The 13,474-nt window shown below is 42.8% G+C and overlaps 2 protein-coding genes across 4 annotated transcripts in view; one reads left to right on the top strand and one right to left on the bottom strand.

The window, feature by feature from the left end:
* Positions 1-7,408, top strand: part of LOC111963384 (COMM domain-containing protein 8) — a 52,771-nt gene extending 45,363 nt beyond the window's left edge. For all 3 annotated transcript variants that reach the window (XM_070443394.1, XM_070443393.1, XM_070443395.1), the window contains one exon: positions 7,027-7,408. In XM_070443394.1, coding sequence (XP_070299495.1) covers positions 7,027-7,062 — 36 coding nt within the window. In that variant the 3' untranslated portion in view covers positions 7,063-7,408. The remainder of the gene's footprint in view (positions 1-7,026) is intronic.
* The window catches only part of LOC111963383 (gamma-aminobutyric acid receptor subunit beta-1-like), a 65,969-nt gene that overhangs the window by 33,282 nt on the left and 19,213 nt on the right, over positions 1-13,474 (bottom strand). The window contains exon 4 of the mRNA XM_023986785.2: positions 5,226-5,446. Within this exon, the coding sequence (XP_023842553.1) occupies positions 5,226-5,446 (221 nt within the window). The remainder of the gene's footprint in view (positions 1-5,225; positions 5,447-13,474) is intronic.

Below are 13,474 nucleotides of genomic sequence, written 5' to 3'. Positions count from 1 at the left end.
AATATTACATTTACATAAGACCCTTTACTCAGTTCGTTGCTGAAGCACTTTTGGCAGCAATTACAGTCTAGAGTCTTCTTGGGTATGATGCTACAAGCTTGGCACACCTGTATTTGGGGAGTTCTCTGCAGATTTTCTCTGCAGATCATCTCAAGCTCTGTCAGGTTGGATGGGGAGCATTGTTACACAGCTATTTTCAGGTCTCTCCAGAGATGTTCGATCGGATTCAAGTCCGGGCTCTGGCTGGGCCACTCAAAGACATTCAGAGAATTGTCTTGGCTGAGTGCTTAGGGTCGTTGTCTTGTTGGAAGGTGAACCTTCACCCCAGTCTGAGGTCCTGAGAGCTCTGGAGCAGGTTTCATCAAGGATCTTTCTGTACTTTTCTCCATCCTGACTAGTCTCCTAGTCCCTGCTACTGAAAAACATCCCCATAGCATGATGCTGCCACCACCATGCTTCACTGTAGGGTGTCACTCCAAGCAGGCTGTCATGTGCCTTTTACTGAGAAGTGACTTCTGTCTAATCACTCTACCATAAATGCCTGATTGGTGGAGTGCTGCAGAGATGGTTCTCCTTCTGGAAGGTTCTCCCATCTCCACAGAGGAACTCTGGAGCTCTGTCAGAGTGACCATCGGGTTCTTGGTCACCTCCCTGACCAAGGCCCTTCTCCCCCTATTGCTCAGTTTGGCCAGGCAGCTAGCTCTAGGAATAGTCTTGATGGTTCCAAACTTCTTCCATTTAAGGATGATGGAGGCTACTGTGTTCTTGGGGACCTTAAATGCTGTAGAAATGTTGTGGTACTCTTCCCCAGATCTGTGCCTCGACACAATCCTGTCTCTGAGCTCTACGGACAATTCCTTCGACCTCATGGCTTTGGTTTTTGCTCTGACATGCACTGTCAACTGTGGGACCTTATATAGACAGGTGTGTGCCTTTCCAAATCATGTCCAGCCAATTGAATTTACCACAGGTGGATTCTAATCAAGTTGTAGAAACATCTCAAGGATGATCAATGGAAACAGGATGCACCTGAGCTCAATTTCGAGTCTCATAGCAAAGGGTCTGAAAACTTATGTAAATAAGGTTGTTGTTTTTTCATAAATGTGCAAAAAAGTCTAAAAAACAGTATTTTTTTTGCTTTGTCAGTATTGTGTGTAGATTGATTTGGAAATTAATTAATTTAATCAATTTTAGAATAAGGCTGTAACATAAGAATGTGTGGAAAAAGTCAAGGGGTCTGAATACTTTCCAAATACACTGTACGTATAAAGTGTCCTAGGAAATGACAGAGCCATAACAAAGAAATATTGTTTACAAACAAATTATTATGGCAGTGGTCAGGGACATGGGGAGAACTATGATGCTGAAGCATTATTAGTTACAGTAACTCTAAACTGGTACCAACACGGGATCTATACTTCAGTACAGTACCACTGGATAACTGGATGCACTGGGCACCATTTACCTTTTAGAGAGACAAAAGAGATGGGGACTGGAGATGAGAGGCGAGCGGAGCAGGTTTTCCTGGTAGTGCTCCTGGGGAGAGCAGCGTATGGTTGAGGCAGACTGGAGCTGCCGGCGCCAGCAGGGTGAATCACCTGATCCTCCTGAGAGGCATGGCTATCGCTAATGAATGTCTCCACAGGCCTGTGCCAGCCAGTACCCAGGCCACTGCTGCTCAAGCAACAGGCAGACCACTCAACTCAAACCAAGCTAATGTGGTTTTCTACAGTAGGCTAGCTTGAAATGTCAATCAATAGGATTTGTTAAAAGTACACAAGGCAATAAGACGTCATCATGCACAGAGGGGCTACTTCCTGCTTACAGACGTCAATAACAACAGAATACACATCTGCCAAGACTATCAGTATGTGGGCATGCCCAAACTGGGAAGAGCCAATAGTGGCAATCTGTCCTGCTGTGTAAGATGATGTCATGTTGATCAGTCTACCTTTAAATGTGCCCTTCAAAGGACTAAGGAAGGCTTAACTTCTTATGGCTGGGGGCAGTATTGAGTAGCTTGGATGAATAAGGTGCCCAGAGTAAGCTGCCTGCTACTCAGGCCCAGAAGCTAAGATATGCATATTATTAATAGATATGGATAGAAAACACTCTAAAGTTTCTAAAACTGTTTGAATGATGTCTGTGAGTATAACAGAACTCATATGGCAGGCAAAAACCTGAGAAAAAATCCAACCAGGAAGTGGGAAATCTGAGGTTTGTAGGTTTGCCTATCCAATATACAGTGTCTATGGGGCAATATTGCACTACCTAATGCTTCCACTAGATGTCAACAGTCTTTAGAACCTTCTTTCAGGCTTCTACTGTGAAGGATGAGGGAATGAGAGCTGTTTCAACCAGGTGTCTGGCAGAGTGCCATGAGCTCACTCAGGCGTGCCCCCGTGAGAAGTTCCTTTTCGTTTCTAAAGACAAAGGAATTCTCCGGTTGAAACATTATTGAAGATTTATGTTAAAAACATCCTAAAGATTGATTCTATACATTGTTTGACATGTTTCTACGAACTGTAATGGAATTTTTGGACTTTTCGCCTGGCCTGCGCGTCATGAATTTGGATTTTTGAACTAAACGCGCGAACAAAAAGGAGGTATTTGGACATAAATTATGGACTTTATCGAACAAAACAAACATTTATTGTGGACCTGTGATTCCTGGGAGTGCATTCTGATGAAGATCATCAAAGGTAAGTGAATATTTCTAATGCTATTTCTGACTTCTGTTGACTCCACAACATGGTGGATATCTGTATGGCTTGTTTTGGTCTCTGAGCGCTGTACTCAGATTATAGCATGGTGTGCTTTTTCCGTAAAGTTTTTTTTAAATCTGACACAGCGGTTACATTAAGGAGAAGTTTATCTAACGTTCCATGTATAATACTTGTATCTTTTATCAATGTTTATTGTGAGTATTTCTGTAAATTGATGTGGCTCTTTGCAAAATCACTGGATGTTTTGGAGGCAAAACATTACTGAACATAACGCGCCAATGTAAACAGATTTTTGGATATAAATATGAACTTTATCGAACAAAACATACATGTATTGTGTAACATGAAGTCCTATGAGTGTCATCTGATGAAGATCATCAAAGGTTAGTGATTAATTTTATCTCTATTTCTGCTTTTTGTGACTCCTCTCTTTGGCTGGAAAAAATGGCTGTGTTTTTATGACTAGGTACTGACCTAACATAATCAGATGGTGTGCTTTCGTCATAAAGCCTTTTTTAAATCGGACACTGTGGCGGGATTAACAATAAGTTTATCTTTAAAATGGTGTAAAATACTTGTATGTTTGAGGAATTTTAATTATGAGATTTCTGTTGTTTGAATTTGGCACCCTGCACTTTCACTGGCTGTTGTCAAGTCGATCCCGTTAACGGGATCTCAGCCGTAAGAAGTTTTAAGGTGAGTTGAGTGTTTGCCTATAGACAGGGATGGTGTGTACTGAATTTGAATTCAGTCCATTCATGGAGTGAATTGGAATTCGACGTGTAAACAAAGCAGTTGCATAAACATTGCTTTGGCAGGTTTGAATCCGGTCCTAAATGTTACCTTGATAATCATGTTTTTATTGTCATACATGCTCATGCCAGTAAACAATCAGGAGCATGCTGTTCAGCCACCTAATACATATTACCAAATCCTTTAGCGACAACTGAAACAAGAACAAAGTATCTTAAATTTGCCTTGCCACCAAATGATACTATAGACCTATACACCAAAAATAACCCCTTAGATGTATTATGGGCACAGCCAATATGTATGTTGCCTAAATCAATGCTTAATCAAATGACACATCAAAGACCTTTTTTTCCACCACCATACCAGGTTAACGCCACGCACGACTCCCCCTCAGCCCTAATTAACCTAACAAGTCATATGGAGTTGAAGAAAACACTGCAGCTCCCTCACAAAGATCTGAACCACACAAACTTCCTTAATCTAGACGTCGAGTGCAGTCACAGCAACTCATGCTAACGTAGCTAATGGGCTTGATTGCCTTGTTGTCATTAGCTTCTGCCGTGATGTAACCTACCCCGAGACCCGAAGACAGATGTTGGCGCCAGATGTTAGCTTTCAGAACTAATGGCTAGATCACAGACTTAACACTGTCCTTTTTGTGATGGGCCCATCTCGCTGTCAACACAGGTTTGATTCCAGTCGACGTTCACATTGGTTCCGTGACTCAGATCACACCCCCTAGTGTCTTTTCAACAGATGAGGTCAATCTGAGTCAGATTATTGTGGTGATCTAATCTTGCTTGAATCTTTGAGACAGATGTTATCTCCCAGAACTACCAGCTAGCCTTTAACTCAGTCAATTAACTAGCTATAGCAGAGGGTGACTAACTCCTGTCCTCAAAGGCCTCAGTGTCCACTGGTTTTCCTTTCTCCCTCACACTTAATTGATCAATTAATGTCAGTGATTGGGTAGAGCAGGACTACTTTAATGCAACCCTGATGGTCCGGGGTACTGCTGGATAACGAAAACAAAACAACACAAATGCCTTCCCAAACAAACTACACCTTTTGGCTTGAACAAACCCCCTCAAAAGAGCACGTTTGACAGAATCCACATCCATCGTCAGCACGGGCATGATTACAAGAAATGCCCCCCGACTGAACATGTATTGGATCTTCCCTACCAACCCTACAGTTCTGCCTCGTAGCTCCAAAAAAGTATATCTAACTAGAAAAACTGTCAAGTCATCACTCCCCCCCACCAAAGTGCTGAATCCCTCTGATCTCCACTGTCATTATTGACAGTGGCTGCCCTTCAATTCCCTTCATTAGCTCGGTTCGACTGGCTTCAGCACGGCTCAGCCCTGCAGAGGCGAGGAGGGGAGCATGTAGAGTACGAGGCTACACTGCTGCTGTGCTCCGGACTGCAGGGGAGCGCGGCTCCATAAATAATTCACCACCTGGGTCTTCCTCTCACGCTCCAGAGGCAGAGGAGAAAGTGCAACGGCTGTTTGAGAGGGCTTTGAGGAATGGAGGGTTTCCTTGCCCATGTTTCTGCAGTAGAGTTGCAGCACCCACACACTAAGAGATGTTGTGTAGGAGCTATGGTTGCATGTTTTTCAACCAGCCACCAGTCACACACAGACACAGACACTAAGACAAAGACACACACACAAACACACACCTCAAACAAAAACGCTGACATAGGAGCCCAAGAACACATAACGCTGATGCACACACACTCACCTGAGGCCGTAGAGCACAGTTCCGTCAGGATGGAGTCGGATCATTCTGTTCTTCACTGTAACCCCGTGCACAAAGGACTTCTTATCGTTGATGAAGTAGGTGTCAGGGACCCAGAGCGAGTCTGCCACCCTGTTGTCCAGTGTCAGGTTGAGGGGAATCCCTGTGTAGGACAAGCGTTTGTCCCTCCAGGACTGCTGGAAGTACATAGTGATGGTGTAATCCTAGGGGGGTGGAAGATGAAGAAGAGGAAAGGGTGGGATGATTAGGCACACAATAGGAAAGTACATGGTGTATAGTGTTTATGGGAGGGATTAGCTCTCTGTTGTTGGAGTGTTCACAGTGTACCTGTTGGCTGTGGCACTGTGTGTGGGTGTGTACAGTTCATTTGTGAAGTATTCAGACCCCTTAACATTTTCCACATTTTGTTACGTTACAGCCTTATTTTAAAATTGATTAATTTGTTTGTTTTTTCCTCATCAATCTACACACAACACCCCTTAATGACAAAGCAAAAACCTATACTTTTTTTATTTTAGCAAATGTATTGAAAATAAAAAACGGAATTATTACATTTACATAAGTATTCAGACCCTTTACTCAGTACTTTGTTGATGCAACTTTGGCAGCGATTAAATCGAGACTTCTAGGGTATGACGCTACAACCTTGGCACACCTGTATTTGGAGAGTTTCTCCCATTCTTCACTGTAGATCCTCTCAAGGATCTCTCTGTACTTTGCTCCGTTCATCTTTCCCACGATCCTGACTAGTCTCCCAGTCGCTGCCTCTGAAAAACATCCCCACAGCATGATGCTGCCACCACCATGCTTCACCGTAGGGATGGTGCCAGGTTTCCTCCAGACGACGCTTGGCATTCAGGTCAAAGAGGTCAAATCTTGGTTTCATCAGACCCGAGAATCTTGTTTTTCATGGTCTGAGAGTCTAGGTGCATTTTAGCAAACTCCAAGCGGGCTGTCATGTGCCTTTTACTGAGGAGTGGCTTCCGTCTGGCCACTCTACCATAAAGGCCTTTTTGGTGCAGTGCTGCAGAGATAGTAGAACTGGAAAGTTATACCATCTCCACAGAGGAACTCTGGAGCTCTGTCAGAGTCACTATCGGATGGCCTTTCTCCCTGGATTGCTCAATTTGGCGGGTGGTGGTTCCAAACTTATTCCGTTTAGAAATGAGGCCACTGTGTTCTTGGGGACCTTAAATGCTGCAGACATTTTTTGGTACCCTTCCCCAGATCTGTGCTCGACACAATCCTGTCTCGGAGCTCTACGTACAATTCCTTCGACCTCATGGCTTGGTTTTTGCTCTGACATGCACTGTCAACTGTGGGACCTTATATAGACAGGTGTGTGCCTTTCCAAATCATGTCCAATCAATTGAATTTTGCACAGATGGACTCCAATAAAGTTGTAAAAACATCTCAAGGATGAGCAATGGAAACAGGATGCATCTGAGCTCAATTTCTAGTCTCATAGCAAAGGGTATGACTACTTATGTAAATACGTTTATTTTATTTTTGTACATTTGCAACAATTTCTAAAACATTGCTTTGTTATTATGTGTATTGTGTGTTGATTGATGAGAAAAAAAACAATTGAATCCATTTTAAAATAAGGCTGTAACATAACAAAATGTGGAAAAAGTCAAGGGGTCTGAATACTTTCTGAATGTACTGTATGTCCTTTGTGTGTTGTCTGGTTGAGTTGTCTCTGTGTATGACTACCTGGATGATTGTATGACTAAATGTACAGTGGGGAGAACAAGTATTTGATACACTGCCGATTTTGCAGGTTTTCCTACTTACAAAGCACAGCCCCGAAACCTGAAGGATCTGGAGAAGGTCTGTATGGAGGACTGGGCCAAAATCCCTGCTGCAGTGTGTGCAAACCTGGTCAAGAACTACAGGAAACGTATGGTCTCTGTAATTGCAAACAAAGGTTTCTGTACCAAATATTAAGTTCTGCTTTTCTGATGTATCAAATACTTATGTCATGCAATAAAATGCAAATTAATTACTTAAAAATCATACAATGTGATTTTCTGGATTTTTGTTTTAGATTCCGTCCCTCACAGTTGAAGTGTACCTATGATAAAAATGACAGACCTCTACATGCTTTGTAAGTAGGAAAACCTGCAAAATCGGCAGTGTATCAAATACTTGTTCTCCCCACTGTATATGTGTGAGTGTGTTACCAAACCTCCAGACTGAGTCTCTGCTGTCAGTCGGGGATGCACTGCAGTCTCCCACACAGTGCGCACCTTTTTAAAAATGGCAACCACAGACTCTGCAATAAGGCCACATACTGCTGAGGTGGATTCTGTTGTGTAACGTCAGTTCTTATTAAGCGCAGCAAACAGTCGACTATCGCTCGCTCCTCTGCTCCTTGGAGAGGCTGAGCAGCTACAGTACTCTACCTCCATCACCTGCCCCACTGTCACTCCTGTCACGCCCTCCGTCCAGTCCTGCCCTCAAACTCTCCCCTTTCTCTCTACCCTTGCATCAGCACCCCAAACGTCAATCTGAACATTTGCCTCTTTTACCTTTTTACTCTGTTCTGTTGTTCTCTCGGGTTTACATTTATACTTATAACAGCTACATGCACGCGCATAATGAGCGTAATGCCGTCATGAGCTATTGTTGTGACTATCAATGGCTAAGTTTGAACATTCAGTCGGGTTTCAAGCTAGTTTGGATAAGTCATTGGGAAGTTACTGATGAGAGAGAAGAAGGATGATGTGTCAATAAACCTGAGGTGTAACGTGAAGGGCTAACATTTTGGCTCTGCCATAAACACTCTGTCCGATATCAGAGGGTATCTTCCCTTGCATATCGAGTGGTGTGTATCGCAGTGTGAGAGAGTGAGAGGAGGGTGGGGAATAACAATAACAGAGCTGATCATTAGGCGACAGAGACGGTTGCCAAGGTGCACAAGGTCTTCAAGATCACTCAAGGTTATTGAGAAAAAGACGTGCCAGCAAACCAGCTTAATGAGAAAGACCTTAACTGTGTTTGTTGTAATTTGGTACTGCGTTGATATTGAAAATGGTGTGCCAGATTTACCCAGCGTTTGCACCAGTGTGAAATTCCAGAGGGAGTAACAAATAAAGAGAGGACCAAAAAGTAAAACATACTGTGGGAAAGAGATGAGAAAACTAACATGACGGTACATTTCAAAGTTCTTTGTTATATACAGTATACAATAAATGCCATCTGGCAGGATTGAATACGCTATCTAATGTTCAATTAGCTCTCTTTAGATTTTTTATCAAAGGTCAAGTGAGGTGTTCCCCAGGGCTCTTTTCTGGGCCCGTCTTAAATGTGGCTATTTTTGAGCCGCTGCTGCGGTTTGATCTCAGTGACAGCACTGCGGCATCTTTTCCCAATCTGAAGATTTGCTGTTGACGGGACAGCAGGAACAGGGCCAACCAAAAACAAAGAATTAACAATGAATGGATATCATTTATATCAGCCATCCAAAAAGCATTGCAGGCATTTTGATGAAACACACTTCAAAATGCTTCACTTACCTGCTGGTAACATTCTCTGAGGGCTGGCAGGGGAGAGTTGCATCACTCGGGTTTCTATCAATCTAATCTGGGTTGCAAAACTGCAGTTAAGATTCCACTCACAGCGTTCAAGCTTTCCAGTATTCGTTGCAGTTTGAGAAGATGCTTATATAGGCATTTCAGAACATACTTCAGGGAAATAAACTTTCTGGGAAAAAAGCTTATTGGAGTTACATTTTCATATTTTATTCAATTATGAAGGAACAATTTGTTGGTTATTCATGGACAAACTAAATGTTTTACAATACGAACACACTAAATAATGTGTCTGCTTTAAAGCATGCCTACTGCTTGGGCTTAGACTGCACTGGTAATTAAAAGTAGTTTCTTCAGGCAGTTGAAAGAGACAACATGATGAATGCAATATGAGATTGATGTGTATGATCAGGGCCAAGAGATCTGTACCTGTCAACCCTCCACCAGGTGTCAGAGATAACTGCTTCTAGAATGCAGATGTTACAGTAATTATTTTCACTATTACCCAGAATATGGAACCATCCTTCAATTGAGGGGGTCCTGATCATACAAATCAATCTCATATTGGATTCATATAACCATATAATAAATTAAATACAGGCTATCTCACTCAAATGTGCATGATTAAAGGCCCAATGCTGCCGTTTTTATATCAGTATCAAATCCTTTCTGGGTATCAATTAAGTACTTTACTGTAACAGGTTTCAATTAACATTGTCAAAAAGTAACAAAAATAGCTTTTTAGCAAAAAACTACTTATCAAGCAAGAATTTTGCTACGACTGTCTGGGAGTGGTTTGAGTGGGGAGGGGAGGGGAAAACTAGCTGTTATTGAAAATCATTTTGGAACTCGCTTTGTTATTGGTCTATTAACTAACTTAACGCCTGGTAATGTCACCAGGCAAGCCGAAACGCCACCCTTGCAAAAACTGCTGATGAGAAGGTCCTGTGCAGATTGTATTTTCTATGAGGAAATAACACTGATCACATTTTTAACATGTTTATAGTCTTAGTTTCATCAGCTGTTGTACAATAGGATATTAAACACAGGTAAAACTGAATGTTGACTGCACTGGGCCTTTAAGATGTGAGCAAGAAATAAAAAATGAACATAACATAGTTGATTTGCAAATGAATTGCTGTATAGGAGAACCTGCAACCTGAATAAAAAAACATGATAGATGTATAATGCTCGCTTTATCACCATCATAACACAGGTATGATTACATAAACCTGGAAAGTACAGCTACAAGCCTCTTACTGTACCTTACATGCAAACCAATAAATAACAGATAGGGGAATTAGAAATCCACAGGAACTGTTAGTGAGCAACATAAACTTGGGATGACATAGCTTTAAGTGAGAACTGCTGCCTCATAAGGCTGGGAACAGAGAAACGGAGGAGGAGAGGAAGGGGGCGTTGCAGCTCTGTCCCTCATTGGGGATAAACACTTTCCTTGGAGCCTATTATTAGAAACAGCTGTTCCCCTCGACGCCCGCTTTCCCATCATCACTCTGGCACCTCAGCATTTCCACAGCAGAAAGTCTTAAACGTGAGTGGAATACCGTTATGCATATGAGAGCGCTAAAGCAGAGCGCCCGCTGCTGCACTGTAAACACACAGTCACACGCACACTCACTCTCAGACACTCACACAGGAAGGGAAACAGGGGCAGGCGATGCCCTTGGCATGTTTCCTCTCACCCCCATTTCCTTTGTTGATGTGTGATAGGCAGACAAGTGAGTGCTCCTCTACTCCTCTCCATATTTCACCGCACCGCGGACGACAACACGGGCTCTCTCCTACTCACGTCGGCACCACGCTATCCCCTCTGCAGTGTGCTTCTTCGTGACCTAATTCCTCCCAATCCATGCCCATCTACGGGTGCAGACATCACAGGATAGAGGGATAGGAAGAGAGGGTGGGAGGAGAGGGGTAGAGATGGTGGCGCAGTCCTCCCTCCCAGCTTAGTTACTGTCAAAACTTCTGCGGCTTTTGGCAATCATGATGAAAATAAGTTGCTGGCAACTGGATCTGCAGATATTCATTGGATGAATGGTGTTCATTGCATGAGAGCAGACTTGCTTCAGCTTTAGCTGGGCGTCATTGCAGTGTTCACTCATGCGTGCATGCATGGCTGCACACACAAGTAAGCGAACCAACACACAAACACAAAAGTACCAAATTCCACTATGGTGTGCAGCGCCCTCAAAAGACTACAAACATCTGCATCTATTCATCTATTCTTCTCTATCAATAGTATACTCTTCTGATCGTTCCCGGTGTCTTGTGTGGAAATGTTGCATAGGACTATTCCTGCTGTAGTTTGGTAACGACTTGCTGCCTAACTGTCCCATTGTTGAGCTCTTGCATATGATATATTTAGCTGACTTAAGAGGATTCTGAGGTAGGAATTCCTCCATCTTGGCTGACACTATCCAAACGGGGTTGGATCCCTGACAAAAACAGACATGATATGTAATTCAGTCCCACTGAGGAAAGTTTTTGACAAAGGTCTCTGCAGCTTCTTCTGCTGTCGGACGTGCCAATGAAGAAAAGTCAGGACACAACTCAAGACTCATCTTTCAATCAAATTTGAAGATCCCACCAAGTCAGAGGAATGTCCAACCTGCTTAGTGTAACAGACAAATGTCAGCACTGGTTGCAGTTAAAAACCTGTATAATGTTCTGTGTTATTATGTTTCAAGGTCGTCCAAGACTTAGGGCTCTATTCAATCTGATCCGCTTTAGCTGACATCAGCATAGCAGTTGTTTTGGCGGTGTCAGTGGTGGAACTGCGTTTGAGTTTTCAAATCTACATGCTTCTGCCGCTTATCTAAAGTGCACATTGCCATTGGCTGCACGGCATCACATTAAGATAAATTCCATGCAGCCTTGTTTACAAGTTCGAAACACTGGAATGTGAGATGTAATCTATACCTTGATTAGGCTGATAGAAATCCTCATTTTTTTGTTCAATGATTTTCAATTTGAGCATCATTACTTCTATATAGCCTACACCGCCAAAACATCAGCTATTCAGGTGTCGGCTATTGCCAGGTTAATGCTTGATCTGATTGAATCTAGGCCTTATTTTCATACATTTACTGTCAATGAGTTATTGATCAAGATTTTAGTAATGTCTATGTCCTTTTGAGACATGAGTGCAAATTGGGTGCACAGCATAACTAGGAACTTGTCAGATTTTGTCACCATGTGTTAACTGCAGGCGACTGACTACATGGCTGTTTGAGTGGACTGAAGCCTGTGTTGTAAGTGCTTGGATAAGACTGTCTGTACTAGAATGTACAAACAGACAGGCATTGCAGGTAATTGATATGTATGTATACCAGAGACGGTGTCAAATTCATTGAAATTTCAATTAATTGCCGAAATAAAGTCTACTGGAACTCAAAATGAATTACCCCCCCTCACCACCCACCCACGACCCACCTCTTCCTGTCCCCTAGACCAATAACCATCCCCTCCTCTAGTCCCGTCTCTCCCCTTGTTTCCATGCCAACAACATGCCAACACCATGTGCATGAAGTCATACACATGTAAGAAAGTGACAATTCAATAAAACTATCATCGAGATTATCTTGGTGGTGAATAGAGCAGAAAAGCATGTCTCAGACTGTCTTCCTCTCGTGACTTTCTATCTTCCAGATATCCTGAGAGGCTTGGGCCAGGGAAGAACGATTCCATTAAGCATTAACCCTGAGTGCCCTCTGTCGCGCCGCCTCATATTTTATCCCACGCTCCTACTGACTGAGCAGTGCCTGTGATGTTCCTTATAGGAAATGCCTCTTGACATCTAATCAGATGGGGAACCATTAACTTCCAGTCTAATGGGTCTTACTCTGGTTTGGGATTACACTAGAACGGTGGTCAGGTCTAGATGTTAAACGGTCAGTGTGTACTCTATGTGTGATGAAATCCTAGCTCTCACTCTTATTCAGAAAATGCTAAATCTATCATTTTCTCACTAGCTACCAAACACAAGTACTTTCTAACATGCATTAGTTGACTAAAAAGGTTTACAAATAAGCAGCAAGACGCCCTCATAGTTCCTTCACACTAATATTCTGTGAATTCTTAAGACACTTCTGCAGAACAAGATGGTGAACAGAATGCACTCGTACTGCTTTATAAAAAGGCCCAGTGTTCTGTACTACAGATAGACAGCACCAGCACTGTATGGTACTGTATCAGTACAGTGCAGTACAAGACAGGACTTCACAGTACAGACAGAACCGAAGGGACAGATTAGATAAAACGCAGCATTCCTCCATCTGCTCTGCTTCAGGCTCACCAAGGGGTTAAATAAAATGAAGTTACTTGCTTTAAATTAATCTCACAGAGCTCTTAGCGCAATAATGTCTCAACTCATCTCTTCATCTGCATTATTTCCAGGACTGAATGGTGAGAAAGCACAAAGAAAGAGTGCAGTTCCACTGCAGCAGTCTGCCTCGCACTGGGAAATGTCACCTATTACTGTGAATACGTATCAATGAGCCCCCCAACTTTAATGTGTCAAATGACAAGAAGATGGAGAAACAGACTCTCTGACAACATCTTTGTGTTGTCGTCATCTCAGTCTATAGTGCTGGTGACGCCCTACTCCCTCACCGTTTTCAGAGAGATCAAATCTATGGAGTACAAGGACCTAATCAGACACGCCATGACTCTCTC

This window comes from Salvelinus sp. IW2-2015, linkage group LG4q.2 (assembly GCF_002910315.2).
Source record: "Salvelinus sp. IW2-2015 linkage group LG4q.2, ASM291031v2, whole genome shotgun sequence".
NCBI classification, from domain to species: domain Eukaryota; kingdom Metazoa; phylum Chordata; class Actinopteri; order Salmoniformes; family Salmonidae; genus Salvelinus; species Salvelinus sp. IW2-2015.
The sequence above is the reverse complement of the archived record's forward strand: the minus strand, read 5'-3'. Positions and strand labels throughout refer to the sequence as shown.